The sequence below is a fragment of the Oncorhynchus mykiss genome, chromosome 17 (genome assembly GCF_057628025.1).
Source record: "Oncorhynchus mykiss isolate SJ-2025 chromosome 17, ASM5762802v1, whole genome shotgun sequence".
NCBI lineage: Eukaryota > Metazoa > Chordata > Actinopteri > Salmoniformes > Salmonidae > Oncorhynchus > Oncorhynchus mykiss.
The window spans coordinates 10158768-10174362 of NC_143038.1; the positions used below are offsets into that span (position 1 = coordinate 10158768).

The following is a 15595-nucleotide window of genomic DNA, read 5'->3' on the forward strand; positions in this document are numbered from 1 at the left end:
TAAAAAAAATTAAATGACAATTATTTACAACTAGGCCCACAGAAATCCTATTGAATTAATAGGGAATCTATATGTAATTCTATGATCAGGCCCATAAACATGTTTGCACATATAATTAATTCTACTTTCACCCTTGGATAGAGGACTCCTCTTCATATCTGTACCATTGTAGCGTCTGTGACAGCATGGGCAGCGCCATCGAGGCTACAACCCATAGGAATCCCCACCCAGTTGACTAATTTGACTACTTTAAAATGCTGGAAGTATGGTGGAAAGAGACAAACAACAACCTCTCCCTCAATGTGAGCAAGACAAAGGAGCTGATCGTAGACTGCAGGAAAAGGCGGGCCAAACAGGCTGTAGTGGAGCGGGTCGTGAATTTCAAGTTCCTTGGTGTCCACATCACCAACAAATGATCATGGTCCAAACACACCAAGCCAGTTTTGAAGAGGGCATGACAAAACCTTTTCCCCCTCAGGAGACTGAAAAGATTTGGCATGGGTCCCCAGATCCTCAAAAAGTTTGACAGCTGCACCTGTCACGCCCTGATCTGTTTCACCTGTCTTTGTGCTTGTCTCCACCCGCCTCCAGGTGTCGCCCATCTTCACCATCATCCCGTGTATTTATACCTGTGTTCTCTGTTTGTCTGTTGCCAGTTCGTTTTGTTCACAGAACCTACCAGCGTTTTTCCCCTTGCTCCTGTATTAGTTCCTGTTTTCTAGTTTTTCCCGGCTTTGACCCTTCTACCTGTCCTGACCCTGAGCCTGTCTACTCTCCTGTACCTTTTCCTCAGTAATCTGGATTACCGACCTCTGCCTGACCTGACCCTGAGCCTGACTGCCATCCTGTACATTTGCCCCTGTTCTTGTAATAAACATTGTTACTTCGACACAGTCTGCATCTGGGTCTTACCTTAAAACGTGATAGCACCATCGAGAGCATCCTGACCGGTTGCATCACCGCCTGGTATGGCAACTGCTCGGCATCTGACCATAAAATGCTACAGAGGGTAGTGCATACGGCCCAGTACAACACTGGGGCCAAGCTTCCTGCGATCCAGGACCCGGTGTCAGAAAATAGTCCATAAAATTGTCAGAGTCTCCAATTACCCAAGTCAGAGACTGTTTTCTCTGATTTTGCACGGCAAGAGGTACCGGAGCACCAAGTGTAGGACCAAAAGTATCCTAGACTTCTACCCCAAGCCATAAGACTGCAATTAATCAAAGAAGACGATCAAACTTGACTATCAAACTTGACCCCCCCTCCATTTGTTTTGTACGCTGCTACTCGCTGTTTATTATCTATGCAGTCACTTCACCCCCTACCTACGTGTACAAATTACCTCAACTCACCTGTACCCCCTCACACTGACTTGGTACTGTACCCCCTGGATGTAGCCTTGTTATTGTTATTTTATTGTGTTACTTTTTATAATTTTTTACTTTAGCTTATTTGGTAAATATGTTCTTAACTATTCTTGAACTGTACTGTTGGTTAAGGGCTTGTCAGTAAGCATTTCACGGTAAGGTCTACACTTCGGGCATGTATTCAGGGCATGTGACAAATACAGTTTGATTTGATTTGAAACCCTCAATGGCACAGCCCTTGCTAAAACAGGCTTTTGGCCACTAGAGGCCTCTATCTTCCTCTATGATTGGTGATGGCTGAAGAAATTTGGCTTGTCACCGAAAACCCTCACAAAATTTTACAGATGCACAATTGAGAGCATCCTGTCGGGCTGTATCACCGCCTGGTACGGCAACTGCACCTCCCACAACGGCAAGACTCTCCAGAGGGTGGTGCGGTCTGCACAACGCATCGCCGGGGGCAAACTACCTGCCCTCCATGACACCTACAGCACCCGATGTCACAGGAAGGCCAAAAAAGATAATCAAGGACAACAACCACCCGATCCACTGCCTGTTAACCCCGCTACCATCCAGAAGGCGAGGTCAGTACAGGTGCATCAAAGGTAGGACCGAGAGACTGAAAAAGAGCTTCTATCTCAAAGCTATCACACTGTTAAACAGCCATCACTAACACAGAGAGGCTGCTGCCTACATAGAGACTTGAAATCATTGGACACTTTAAGAAATGGATCACTAGTCACTTTAACTTCTTCGGGATCGGTGTTATATGTATATATTCTTACTCAATTCCTTACTTAGATGTGTGTGTATTAGGTTGCTGTTGTGGAATTGTTAGATTACATGTTAGATATTGCTGCATTGTCCGAATTAGAAGCACAAGCATTTCGCTACACTCGCAATAACATCTGCTAACCATGTGTATGTGACTAATAAAATTTGATTTGTATGGAAGTGGACCTCACCCTGGGGCGTCTTTTTACATTTATAGGCCAATAGCTTACCTGTCTGTGTTACAAAATATTGCTACAATCATTGTCATTGGCGATATAAACCCATTTGGAAGTTGATACTTGTTGTGGGCGGTCTAACTTGTCTTTTTAATTCATTTTTTTATGTGAAAAGGGTGAAGTGAAAGCTACTGGAGATTGTTTTGTCTGACTTTTCTGAGGAGGCAACCTTACTAAAAACCGGGACGTCAACAAAGACGCTCGCGCGCCGCTTCAGGAAGAATAAACGTGATCATAGGAACAAGGCGTAATGGGACCATGGCAATTTTGAGGCAACCTCGGCTATTTGCAGCCGTTACCAATTCAAGCGTATGTATAAACTCAAGGCAAATCCATTTTTTGTAAGTAGGTCGCTTGTGAGATTTGACTGCAAGTGCAGTAGTTATAGAATAACACCTTTTGTCAGCTTTCTGGTGCGATCTGGATTCCAGCCTCTCTGTAAAGCCTCACTAAAATACTTGAAATAGACGATATGAGTATTAAAGTATCACTGTTGACGTGTGTATTTGAATAAAAATATATATAAATCTAGATTCTAACACTTAAAGACTAATTACAAGGCACTGTATAAAATAACAACATGCATGTTGTTCATAGTAGATAAAGGAAGGGCAACTGTTCAAAGAAAACCTCCATAGTCATTAGAGAACACCGTATTCACCCATGGCACAGAACTGCTATTCATATGGTAGTGAATAGGAGGGGTGCGTCACTTGAGTGGGTTGAGTCACTGACGTGGTCTTCCTGTCTGGGTTGGGCCCCCCCTTTTTGGTTGTGCCGTGGCGGAGATCTTTGTGGGCTATACTCGGCCTTGTCTCAGGATGGTAAGTTGGTGGTTGAAGATATCCCTCTAGTGGTATGGGGGCTGTGCTTTGGCAAAGTGGGTGGGGTTATATCCTGCCTGTTTGGCCCTGTCCGGGGGTACCATCGGACGGGGCCACAGTGTCTCCTGACCCCTCCTGTCTCAGCCTCCAGTATTTATGCTGCAGTAGTTTATGTGTCGGGGGGCTAGGGTCAGTCTGTTATATCTGGAGTATTTCTCCTGTCTTATCCGGTGTCCTGTGTGAATTTAAGTATGCTCTCTCTAATTCTCTCTTTCTCTCTCTTTCTTTCTTTCTCTCTCTCGGAGGACCTGAGCCCTATGACCATGCCTCAGGACTACCTGGCATGATGACTCATTGCTGTCCCCAGTCCACCTGGCCGTGCTGCTGCTCCAGTTTCAACAGCAGGAGCGGTAGAGATACTCTGAATGATCGGCTATGAAAAGCCAACTGACATTTACTCGAGGTGCTGACCTGTTGCACCCTCGACAACTACTGTGATTATTATTATTTGACCATGCTGGTCATTTATGAACATTTGAACATCTTGGCCATGTTCTGTTATAATCTCCACCGGCACAGCCAGAAGAGGACTGGCCATAACCTGTTTCCTCTCTAGGTTTCTTCCTAAGTGTTGGCCTTTCTAGGGAGTTTTTCCTAGCCACTGTGCTTCTACACCTGCATTGCTTGCTGTTTGGGGTTTTAGGCTGGGTTTCTGTACAGCACTTTGATATATCAGCTGATGTAAGAAGGGCTATATAAATACATTTTAAATGTTAAATTAGTGAAGCAGCATTGTGCCATTACATCTCAATCTTTAATGAAATAGCTAAAGCAAAGTTCCACAGTTATTTTTCAGGTCCACTGAAGAGGCTATTAAATTCCAAGTTACATTATTTTAGTACGTTTTCGTGGGGCTGGGTTGGAACAAAAAAGATTGTCCACCATGGCAGGAGTTCCCAAACTTTTTAAATCAAGCCCCCCTTCCAGCATTGGCGAACATGCCGCGACCCCCCACCTATTTCTATCACAAGCACTGTTCATGACACAAACTGTGTTCAAACTCCTCTTTTTCAAGGAGAGAACTTTTTTTTCTGCAATTCTACACATTTTGTCATGGGGTGCAGATAATTATTTTGCCATTTTAAAGCAAATGTTCTTGTAATTCTATACATTTTGCTATTTCTAATGTGTATTCATCTAATATTGAGTGACTTGATCATTACTACAAAATCTTTGGACTAAAAAACCTAGCTTAAAAACATTAGCTGGGCCTCCCGGGTGGCTGTACTGCAGCGCCAGCATCAGAGTCCCTGGGTTCGCGCCCCGGCTCTGTCATAACCGGCCGCGACCGGGAGGTCCGTGGGGTGACGCACAATTGGCCTAGCGTCGTCCGGGTTAGGGAGGGATTGGTCGGTAGGGATCTCCCGATCTCCTTGTCTCATCGCGCACCAGCGACTCATGTGGCGGGCCGGGCGCAGTGCGCGCTAGCCACACATTGGTGCGGCTGGCTTCCGGGTTGGATGCGCGCGGTGTTAAGAAGCAGTACGGGTTGTGTATCGGAGGACGCATCTCTCAGCCTTCGTCTCTCCCGAGACCGTACGGAAGTTGTAGCAATGAGACAAGCTACTACAACAATTGGATACCACGAAATTGGGGAGAAAAAAAACAACAAAAAAAAAACATTAGCTGACATGGGCTAGTTGATCTGGACATTTCTGTTATAAATAACTCTCTATGCAATGACTGACATGACAAGAAGAATAAATAAGAATCCAATTTCTAAATGCCACCTTGCGCATTCTACTATTACAACTTTCAAGAGTACATTTAAAAATATATATATATGGGGGGGCTGCTACAGTTTGGGAACCACCAGTGCCAGGATCAACACTTCTGTCATACTAAGCAATACTCGATTATTGTGTGACTAAACTGCTACTTCCTCAGATGCAGTGTTCCGCTCAGATCAATAAGCCAGTTGTTACTGCCAAGATGCCTTTCAGGGGGAAAGTGACTGGAGGCAAATGCTATGTCTGGTGTGCATGTGGACACAGCAAGAAACAGGTGAGTGTTAGGCATTGAATGTTCAAAGTAGAGTACTCTGGCTTAAAATTCCTGCCTGTGCAGAACTCTAGCCTGTACCCTAGTTATTGATGAAAAAACAGGCCGTGTAGCAGAGTTCTAGTTCAAAGCATTGAATGTAAAAAACTAAAAAACTAAAGAAGGGTTAGAACTGATGAGCCAAAATGTATGCAATATTAACCCTTTCCAATTCCATCAGAGGTGATTTATGCCTATATGCTATTTGTAGGTCTTCTACATGAGAATAATGTTTCAGATTGTAATCTGTGCTATAATTTACAAATTAAATCAGTGAAACAATAGTTCTGACAGTCTCGCTACCTCTCTCTCTCTTTCTCTCTGTCGCCCTTTCTCTGTCAGCCCTTCTGTGATGGTGCTCACAGGACTCAAGCACCCAGTATCTCTCCACCACACTTCACTCCCGAGAAGGACAGCACCCTTATGCTGTGTGCCTGTAAGCAAACCAAAAATGTACCTTACTGTGATGGCACACATTTCAAGGTCCTCTTCTAGCATCTATTCAGCTCAGTGGAAAAAAAAGTGGTTCAAATGAATAACTTAAAAAATAAATAAAACATATCATGAAGCTGCTAACTTCCTTATACTGTACTGCCTATATTGATTGTTCATAATAAATCACTTGTTGACAAAAAAAATGTATGATAAATGGATAAAGGCATTTATGTTTTGTCACTGTCCATAGGGTAATAAATAACAGCCTACTATTTCAATACACATTGTGTCATTCTTATTTTTTTCCCTTAAACCATGCATTATTTTGAGAAACAGTCAGGCAATGTAGACATTAAAAGAAAACAGTGACTTTTGGCCTACATAGAACAAAGCTCATGTTCATGTTCAAAGGATATCATCAAGGAGCCTGAGCTTAAACTGGAGGCAAGACATGATGCAAGGATAGTGAAATAGGCCTACTGCAACAAATCAAAAAAATATGTTGTATTCATATTTGTCTAACATGCTGGCGTCGGGTAAGTTCATATAGCTGATATATGATGATCGTTATTAAACTAAGTTAATGTGTAACAAAAAAATAATAATAGAACCAAAATGTGACTTCTGCTTTTAACCCAACCCCTCCGAAAAAAAACACAGGTTTTGGAGAGGTGCAGGGTGGCTGCCACACTGAACACTCGGGGAGCTGTTGTTCTGAGGGTCAAGTGCCTTTCTCAGGGGCACAACAGCAGGCAAATGGCATTTAGGAATGTAATGCCAGCAACCAATTGTTGCCAGCTCACTTCCCGACAGATTTTTTCAGTCGGACCTGAGATTCAAACTCGCAACCTTCTGGACATTTCTGTTATAAATAACTGGAAATCGAAATTGCTTCAGTTTTAAGTATTTTGTAAGGAACATTTGTATGAACAATATTTTCCAGTTTACTGGCTCACCTCTCTAACCGCCAGGCTACCTACTTTATGGAAGTGGGCTGCTTCCTGGGCTTGCAACCTGGACTCCGGGGTATATGTAACATAGTAAACGTAATCCGGGATACTCAATTAGTATACATGACATTTCGTATAGTATGTATTAATTTTCAGATATCCATAATCCATTGTGTATGATACTTTACTGATTACAATTCATATATGTTACAAATTTGCTAAACGTTTGATATGTTACGAATTCCAATTTGTTGTAGCTAATGTTAGCTAGGTGGTAACCTAGCTAGGCTTGGAGTTAGGGTCAAGGTTATGAGTTAGGTTAAAGGGTTAAACTAATTCACTTTTCACCCGGTGAAACTCTTTCCAACGGGGTAACCTGGGCCAGATAATCGAATCCCCTCAATGCTGCGCATCTTGGTTGGAGAGAAGCGCATGCAGCGGCTCACGTGACTAATTCCCGGAAGCCACCTCTACATGACCAGCCTTTAGCTACACAAAGTCTCCGCTCGTCCTTATCTCAAGTGAAGCTAACGTTGGTTGTTGATGCCATTTTCATTTTGTTGCTAATTGTCTGTCACTAATATGAATACGTTTAATTTGAAGGCTTTATTTATAAATAACAATATACAGACCACAGAGTAGCAGCCGCAGTCTACTTAATAGCACGCACCCACAACCAAATATGAACACGATCATGTCAGACAGAGTACGCAAATTAGTTTCTGCAACCTTGATACAACCTTGGACATGGCCGATTATTACTGCCCCAAAGGTAAGCAAACGATTAGTCTCAAGGAAGAAGTTTCACATGGTTAACAACAACAAAACACAATCTCTCTTGTGCATGTAAACAAGTTGTCTTTGGTTGCAACGGCAGCCTGCATTCAAATGGTGGGTTACAATGTTGTGAGGTGAGGATTTACTCCTACTCTATAGCATTGGGAGGAAGTGATTTATTGTTATCTGCCGTAATATAATTTTCCATGTTCTTGTTTGCTGACCACACACAGGCATTTGTAGGATGCATTCACAGAATTTGCATATTGGAAATCAGTTTTGCTACCCTAAATCTGAAACTTATCGTTACAGGTCCAGCTCTCCAGTCTATCCAGTGAGCCTGTCATCGCTTCCAAAAAGCCTTTCAAGGTGGAACTTGTAGGGGGAAAGCGTTACTCATGGTGCACTTGTGGACACAGCAAGAAACAGGTGAGGGCACTACAATCATGCTTTACATTGGTCACCATGCACCCATCACTCTACTTTCAATGAAACAGGTTAATTGAACTCTGTCATGTGGAATTGGATCAGATTTGCTTTAGCATACCAACGCAGCAGATTATTCAGTGACACAGAATCTAGCAGCAGTAACTAATTTAGAATTTGAGGTCCTCAATCACTGTCGTGTTTCTCCCATCTTTCTGTCTTAGCCTTTCTGTGATGGAACCCACAAGACTAAAGCCCAGGGCCTGATGCCTCTGCGCTTCATCCCTGAGAAGGACTCCAAAGCTTGGCTGTGTGGCTGCAAGTACACCGCTAACCCACCATACTGCGATGGCACTCACAAGCAGGAATTCATCCAGTCTGCCCTGCTCCCAGAGAACACCGACTCCTGAATGGCTAGGCGCTGAATATGTTTTTGTCCAATTCACTGAGGTGTGGGTCCTCTGAGTTCTGGTCCTGGAGATGTAGGACCAGAATCACTGGTTCAGAAAGTAGCTCTGTACTTGGGTGATCGATGGCAAATAGATGACTTATGTACATATCTGACATACTGTGACATGCTTAGATCTGATGTGAAAAGATCTGTGATTGGTCAAAAGACTGATTAGTGGAAAAAATATCAGAATTGGGCTACCTGTCTAAACGCAGTGTTAGAAACCCCATTAGAGTATAATGGGAAACTCTGGGCACTAGCTTTGAACAAATCTCCCATTGTCGTCCATACAAGATTTGCATGACATAAGAGCCCTGTGAACAACTCAATTAAGGATTCATCCTATGATAGGCAATCTGCAAAGTGATACTTATTATGGGGCAATTCCACGATAACAGAATGATGCTGAGATTTCACTTTAAAATGTAAAAACCAATGATTAAAGTTAATCAAACCATTCAACTTTATGCACAATGACTAGTTTTAACAATTTCCACTAAAAAACATTTACTTGGAAGAGTGCAGATGCAAAGTTAGGTAACAGAATCAGTTTCTCATTCTTTGCAATCATTGGTTTGTGTTTGCCATACGTTTTAAAGTGAAATCATTCTGTTACCGTGGAATTGCCCTGTGTGTGGTATGCACTGGTGCTTCTGTAAATGTTTGAAATTTGTTATGAAACAGATATTTAACATTTTAATGACACGCACAAGTATGGTGATGGACTGTTTCTCAAAATCAAGTATTGTAATAGAACACTAAATCATAAGATGAATTGTTTAATATGTATTATTCCCTCCATGGTGTATGCTGTCTGTTGAAATTAAAATGATCAAATACATTTTTTACTTTCTCTTAATTACGGTCACATTTTGCCATGCTATAACCTGTTTTGTATGTCACTTATGAAGAAATGCAACGTTTCAACCATCTTCTGCATTGAAGTCGTGAAAATCCACAGATGCTTTGGAGAGCACATAGTTGCCATGGATCCCAACTTAAAATCAAGTTAAGTTAAACATTTCTAAATTGCGGCATTATGATAATACATGATTTAAAGCTCTGCTACTCATGAATTGTTGTTGATAGCCATTTCAGATTTCTCTGTATTAAAGGTCCAAATGGAGACTAATCACAAGAGCACTGGCAAGTTCTGATATTTGAACTACTCGAGAACATAACTCAAACTAATCAGAATGGGACACTGAACTCAAAACCAAGTAAGAACTTTTTAATGACCTAAACATGCACATATGGCTGATATTTTAGAATAATATCATTGGATGGTCAAAATATACATTGAGGGAATGTCAAAAGTGTATGAAAATACAACATGGTGTACATGGTCAGATATACAATTCCCTTTGAGCTAATTTCTCTGTAAGTAGAACGGGTACCAGTATGTAATGTTGAAAAACATGTACGGTAAGCTACGTTTTTTCAGACAATTGTAGTGCTGCTTGGGGCTTGATAAATAATGGCTTTTCTAATGTCAAAGCACAGAGAAGTTCAGTACTCAGTATACTGTGATCTGCATTTCAAAGAAAGTGCATCAAACGTTTCGTACATATCCATTGTCCTTGGTGATTGGGGCCATTACCAGTAGAAAGTACTGCATCTATCTACATACACCAGAGTTATTATATACAGTATGACTGACGGCAAGAAGACATCTTGCTTTTTTATTTCTAGTTAATATTTATGGACATTGGCTTTGCAATGCCATTCAGCATTTTGTCAAAATTGATATTTTAAAGCCAAATTAATTCTGAAGAATTGGGGGAACCGACTGCATATTGTACAGTTACAAAACAATTACAATATCCTGTATAAAAGATACTCTATATACATGGCCAGGTATGCACGAATGCTCACATTGGATACATATTGTACATTTTGTATGTATGTTTTACTCTAACACACAGTCACACACACACATTGAAATTAAATGTCTATTTGGCTGCACTTGACAGTCTTTTTGCTGATCACAATCGCCCTCTCTCTTAGTACTCTCTTGGCAGATTTTCTCCTTGTCTGTCCATTGGTCCATTGAGGGGCTACTCCGACATTTTGGGGCAATTCCGTTCCACTCTCCATGTTTCTGGGATGTATTAGATTTAGGTTGGTGGCGGTACAGCCCCTTTGTCCCCTCCCCTAGTCTCAGTCGCCGCTCCATTGCTTTTGCCGTTGACATTCACCTTGCGGGTGTTGCTCCCTGACTTGGAGGCTAGAGGGAGCCGTTGAGTACCGTTGGGTCCTGTGGTACCGCTGGGGCTCTGAAGGGTAGAGGGTTGGCCTCGGAGGGCAGGGCTGGGCAGGGTGGAGGCTCTGGGGGCCTGACCAGCCGGGCTCTGGGCTTTGTCACTGTGGGAGTCACTCTCAGAGGTGGGGCTTGTGTTGACACCGTCGGAGTGGGCCTGGGCGGCACCTTGGGACAGCCGTCGACGCTTCCGGGTGGGCTTGACCCAGTACTGCAGGGGGAGGGGGCCATTCTGCAAAGAGTCACAGAGAGAAGATGAGAACTCTCCAGACACGTGAAAAATCACTCAGATCCTAGGACCTAGCAACGTAGATGTTTAGTGAAGTTGGGATTAGGGTTGGAAGTGACAACTGAAGCTTGGTCAGTGTTGTTGTTATAGCCAGTGTGTCAGTTGGCACTTACACGTCGCCAAGAATACATGTAGGCAATATCCATCAGCGTGTAGTAGTCCTTTAAGGGCTCATCAGCGTACAGCACTTCAATCTGTCAAGGTAGAGAGCACTATTACACATTAATAGCACACAAGTCGAAGAGAAGGGTGTGAAGTATGGGAATAAGTATGAAGTATGTGGCTAGTCCACCTAAGTGAAAGAACGCATGATCTACTGTATAGGAATGCAGCTTGTCACTAAAATACAGTATTGCGACAAAGCCGTTGTTGGTGTATACTATGGCTTTCTATGGAGTTGTGAGGTGGTTCTGTGCAACCTGTAGGAATTACCCGTAAGGTGTTTGGAATGTCCATCTTGCTACGCAGGAACTTGGCTAAGTGCAGGACGGTCATGGCTGCCGGGCATTGCAGGAAGCGTTTGCTGTTGGTCTGAAAATGAAGAGAACAGATTTTATAACTAGAGGGTAAGGGCAGGACATAATATGAAAGGTTAGAAAAATGTGGTCCTGTATGGCTCAGTTGGTAGAGCATGGCGCTTGCAATGTATGCATGCATGACAGTCGTTTTTTAAATGAAATGTATTATCATTTAGATAGTGTGGGTGACAAATTTACATCAGCATTGGCATTTATTGGGTTAGCATTTTATGGTTGAATCACTCACATTGTCTCCTTCTGTATTCATAGGTTCTGTGTCACTTCTACAAGAAAATGGAAAAACAGCATGGGTTAAGATGAGCATAGCTTTGTTTTGATGTGCTTTTTTTACCCAGCTTTCTGTTAACAAACTTATTAGCACGTAGAGATACAGCCCTATTATAACACATTTGGTCTGTTCTACAGGAAACAGCCCTATTATGACACATTTGGTCTGTTCTACAGGAAACATCCTATCTAATTGGTTGCATGAAAAAGACTAAGAGATCACACATTCTAGAACTTACTTGTTCTTCTCATGGAACTGAATGGAGAGACTGATGATTTCATCTTCTGCAATAATAGTTGGCTCCTCCACCACTTCTCCTGGCTCCAGGTGTTGGTTTTCCTGGTTTGTGTAGAAGTCCCGCCTTCGTTTCATCTCATCTGATGTAAACAAAAAGTCAAGAGTGAAAAAGATGTTGGCATATGTCCGCTTTTAATTATGAAAAGGGGGCAACTGTTCACGGGCTCAAACAGGCTTATTGTACTGTAATTAGCACTAAATATGCTCCTTGTAAAATACTGCAATGTACACTGAACACAAATATAAATGCAACATGTAAAGTGTTGGTCCCATTTTTCATGAGCTGAAATAAAATATAAAAAATGTCCCATACACAAAAACAACGTGTTTCTCTCAAATTGTGCACCCTCATTTGTTTACATCCCTGTTAGTGAGTATTTCTCATTTGCAAAGATACCAGACAGGTGTGGCATATCAAGAAGCAGATTAAACACCATGATCATTACACAGGTGCACCTTGTGCTGGGGACAATTAAAGGCCACAACACAATGCTACAAATGTCTCAAGTTTTGATGGAAGTACATCCAACAGATTACAACCTCTCACTTTCGGTTATTTGAAAATGAAATAATCTAAGAAATATTGCCATTTTTAAAACAAATCTTAAAGTTGGTTGTAATTTAAGTTTAATCCACCAGAAAAGACTGAACAAATATTACAACAAATATACTAACCGATAAAATAAAAATGGAGTTGAAAACAGTATAATCTTTGTAAATTATATCATAAATAGGACTGGTGGAGTCACACTAGCAGCTAAAAAATATCTGCTCTATCCAAAATTACAACCAACTAATTGCAGCATTACCACAACAAATGGAAGAGGCAAGAGGAAGGGGGAAAAACCTGTGTCGGCCCTGCATTAAAGACCATAATTGGTTAAAGGAAATTGTGATAAAGTATCCCTGTTTCATTTAAGGACCAGAAAATTGACAACTGTGCCATACAGATTGCAAAATAGTTGTGAAGAGATTAGGGATGTACTGATTCCATTGCACATGGCTTAAAAACAGATACACAAATGACAGCGAAAGTTAAATTAAAATTATTATACACAATTATATATTCACTATATATATATATATATATATATATATATATACACACACATATATACACACACCTACTCATTACAACATAGAATAATAGTGAACTATGAAATAACACATATGGAATCATGTAGTAACCAAAAGTGTTAAACAAATCAAAATCTATTTTATATTTGAGATTCCTCAAAGTAGCCACCTTTTTTGCCTTGATGACAGCTGTGTTTGTGTGTGTGTGTGTATATATATATATATATATATATATATATATATATATATATATATATATATATATATAAAAATTAAAATAGGTTTTTGGAAATGATGCAGACAATTACATAGATTGTGGCTTCTATCAATCTTCAATATTAAAGCTGATCTACCCCCTAAAAAAGGACATCCAACCGGCCTTACAACCGCAGATCATGAGTAACCACGCCAGCCCCAAGACCTGCATATCCGACTTCTTCAACCTGGGGGGTGCTGAGGAGTATTTCTGGCTTTAATAAAAGCCCTTTTTTGGGGAAAAACTCATTCGGATTGGCTCGGCCTGGCTCCCCAGTGGGTGGGCCTGTGCCCTCCCAGGCCCACCCATCGCTGTGCCCCTGCCCAGGCATGTGAATTTCATAGATTAGGACCTAATGAATTTATTTAAATTGACTAATTTCCTTCTATGAACTGTAACTCAGTAAAATCTTTGAAATAGTTTGCGTTTATATTTTTTGTTCAGTATTTGTATAGAAAACCCCTTACTCAAGATATATGGTCTTACCTTTGAATAATCCAGGCACCAGCTTGTATACAATGTCCTGTAGAGTCTTGTCTGACCTGAGAAAGGATATGCAAATGATAAAGCCACTTACTAAAGATAAGACCATGTTGGTTGCACTTATAGACAGATAATAACATAGGTACTCCGAGAGAGACGTGTGCGCGCGCACACACATGCAATGTAACTAACCTGATGCTGAGTTGTGGACACGTCTTGTGCACTTGCACATCACATCTGGGGCAGAACTTGTTGGTTTCCAGGAAGGCAACAATGCACGTCTTGCAGACTGAAATAAGACAGACAGACTGAAAGCAGGTGACTTACTGTAGGACTTTTTATGAAAAGAAAATGCATTGTAAATCTACATCAGTTTATAGGCCATATAGTCTAGCCCATATGCATTTAGAATAATGCAGTGGCCTTAGGAATCTTACATGAGTGCAAGCACTCCACGATGGTTGTGGCATCGATGAAGTAGCCCACACACAGTGGGCATATCAGATTAGGATTCAGCTCTGTGATTTTTAGCCGACTGGGTTGCATTTTATCCATCTGGAAGGATCTGCAAAAAGAACAACCATCAGCCAAAGAATGACTTTGATTATTTATTGGGTAGCAAGATTTGAACCACTAAAGTACATGACACATTTAGTGACCTTTTTCTGCTGTTGTTGAAATGTTTTCAAACACAAAGCCTACACATACAAAATGTGTACTGACATATTGATGTGGTTGGTCCACGGATATTGTCTATAATAATATGGATCACTTTTTTTTGTTAGAAGCAGTTATGCTTCTTGTAATGGACCAGTGTCATAGCTACTACATAGAATGGCTACTAGTGTATGACCATTTATTTTCTAATTATTTCCAGCCTGGTTGTTTTTTTTAGATATTACCCATCCACCAATCTAACAAAATACGTTTGGAACTGCTGTAGTCTAGACCCGACTACCCCAGTGGGGCCTCCTGTGCACGGTGAGGCACGTACCCCAAACCCCGAGAAGACCCACAATGAGCCCCTCCTGTACCAGTGGGTTCTTATGCATTATAGAAAAATCTAAAAAGAACTATGTAAATATAGACGAAAAATAAGCTTAGCTGGATAGTGGGAAACAAAGCAGCCATCTTAAATTCAGTGACAGGACTGGATATGAGAAACGAACAAGAGAGAATCCAAACATAACACCGAGTACCTCAGTTTGTGAGTTGATGTACCTGTGCATCGCATTATGCGAATAAAAACAATTGATGCCTTTCTTTGCTTCCTACCTGATTTGACATGAAAAACACCAGTACCGCCCGACGTGGATACAGGTAAATTATTTTGAGTCTGTTAACGTTAGATTTTGCAGCAGCGCCAGAAAATGGCTTTTTTTCCCCCACATAGTCAGAGGACCGCCCATTGTGGTCACGTGATATTATTTCCAGTCCCTGCCGCCTGCCATATACAATGCATTTGCTACATTAAAAAAATAAAAATACAACTGTCGCTGATAAGTCGCTAAAACATCCCCCCCCCCCCCTATACATTAACCACATTTGTTCATGAAGGAGTCATTGCATGCATCTTCTTTTTGACAACCATCCCTAGACGGAAAACCACGCCCCCCTAGACAATGCTCCTCTAGAGAGAATCCTGAAGTTTTTACTACAGACCATTGATTACTATATTATTGGATTTATTGTAGAATGTTGCGGGTCAATTTGACTGTAAAAAGTGCAAGCTTCATAGCCATAGGCCTACACATGAAATGTATGCCTTTTCTGCTTCATCACCATT

The 15595-nt window shown here is 41.4% G+C and overlaps 3 protein-coding genes across 3 annotated transcripts; 2 read left to right on the top strand and 1 right to left on the bottom strand.

Annotated features, from left to right (window-relative positions):
* The first annotated feature begins 4558 nt into the window (after positions 1-4558).
* LOC149975720 (CDGSH iron-sulfur domain-containing protein 3, mitochondrial-like) lies at positions 4559-5803 on the top strand. Its single transcript, XM_090204759.1, has 2 exons — positions 4559-5265; positions 5644-5803. Exons 1-2 carry the CDS (start codon positions 5149-5151, stop codon positions 5794-5796), a joined length of 270 nt encoding a protein of 89 aa, XP_090060885.1. The 5' UTR covers positions 4559-5148; the 3' UTR covers positions 5797-5803.
* A 1152-nt stretch (positions 5804-6955) lies between these two features.
* On the top strand, positions 6956-9181 carry LOC110493638 (uncharacterized). The gene is made up of 3 exons (XM_021568023.3): positions 6956-7458; positions 7776-7892; positions 8114-9181. The coding sequence occupies exons 1-3, from the start codon at positions 7369-7371 to the stop codon at positions 8297-8299; spliced, it is 393 nt and encodes a 130-aa protein (XP_021423698.3). The 5' UTR covers positions 6956-7368; the 3' UTR covers positions 8300-9181.
* A 375-nt stretch (positions 9182-9556) lies between these two features.
* LOC110493637 (polycomb complex protein BMI-1) lies at positions 9557-15225 on the bottom strand. Its single transcript, XM_021568022.3, has 9 exons — positions 15085-15225; positions 14247-14374; positions 14002-14098; positions 13813-13868; positions 11935-12073; positions 11655-11691; positions 11322-11420; positions 11003-11083; positions 9557-10832 (listed from the first exon to the last, which is right to left on the bottom strand). The coding sequence occupies exons 2-9, from the start codon at positions 14362-14364 to the stop codon at positions 10458-10460; spliced, it is 1002 nt and encodes a 333-aa protein (XP_021423697.2). The 5' UTR covers positions 14365-14374; positions 15085-15225; the 3' UTR covers positions 9557-10457.
* Between the last annotated feature and the right edge of the window lie 370 nt (positions 15226-15595).

Excerpts from the sequence above, each read along its gene's own strand:
- LOC110493638 (XM_021568023.3), top strand. The coding sequence starts at position 7,369 with ATGAACACGATCATGTCAGACAGAGTACGCAAATTAGTTTCTGCAACC. Across the intron at positions 7,459-7,775 it reads CGATTATTACTGCCCCAAAG|GTCCAGCTCTCCAGTCTATC; the intron begins GTAAGCAAACGA and ends TTATCGTTACAG. Across the intron at positions 7,893-8,113 it reads GTGGACACAGCAAGAAACAG|CCTTTCTGTGATGGAACCCA; the intron begins GTGAGGGCACTA and ends TTTCTGTCTTAG.
- LOC110493637 (XM_021568022.3), bottom strand. The coding sequence starts at position 14,364 with ATGGATAAAATGCAACCCAGTCGGCTAAAAATCACAGAGCTGAATCCT. Across the intron at positions 11,084-11,321 it reads ACATTCCAAACACCTTACGG|ATTGAAGTGCTGTACGCTGA; the intron begins GTAATTCCTACA and ends CTACCTTGACAG. Across the intron at positions 10,833-11,002 it reads ACATGTATTCTTGGCGACGT|AATGGCCCCCTCCCCCTGCA; the intron begins GTAAGTGCCAAC and ends GACTCTTTGCAG.
- LOC149975720 (XM_090204759.1), top strand. The coding sequence starts at position 5,149 with ATGCAGTGTTCCGCTCAGATCAATAAGCCAGTTGTTACTGCCAAGATG. Across the intron at positions 5,266-5,643 it reads GTGGACACAGCAAGAAACAG|CCCTTCTGTGATGGTGCTCA; the intron begins GTGAGTGTTAGG and ends TTTCTCTGTCAG.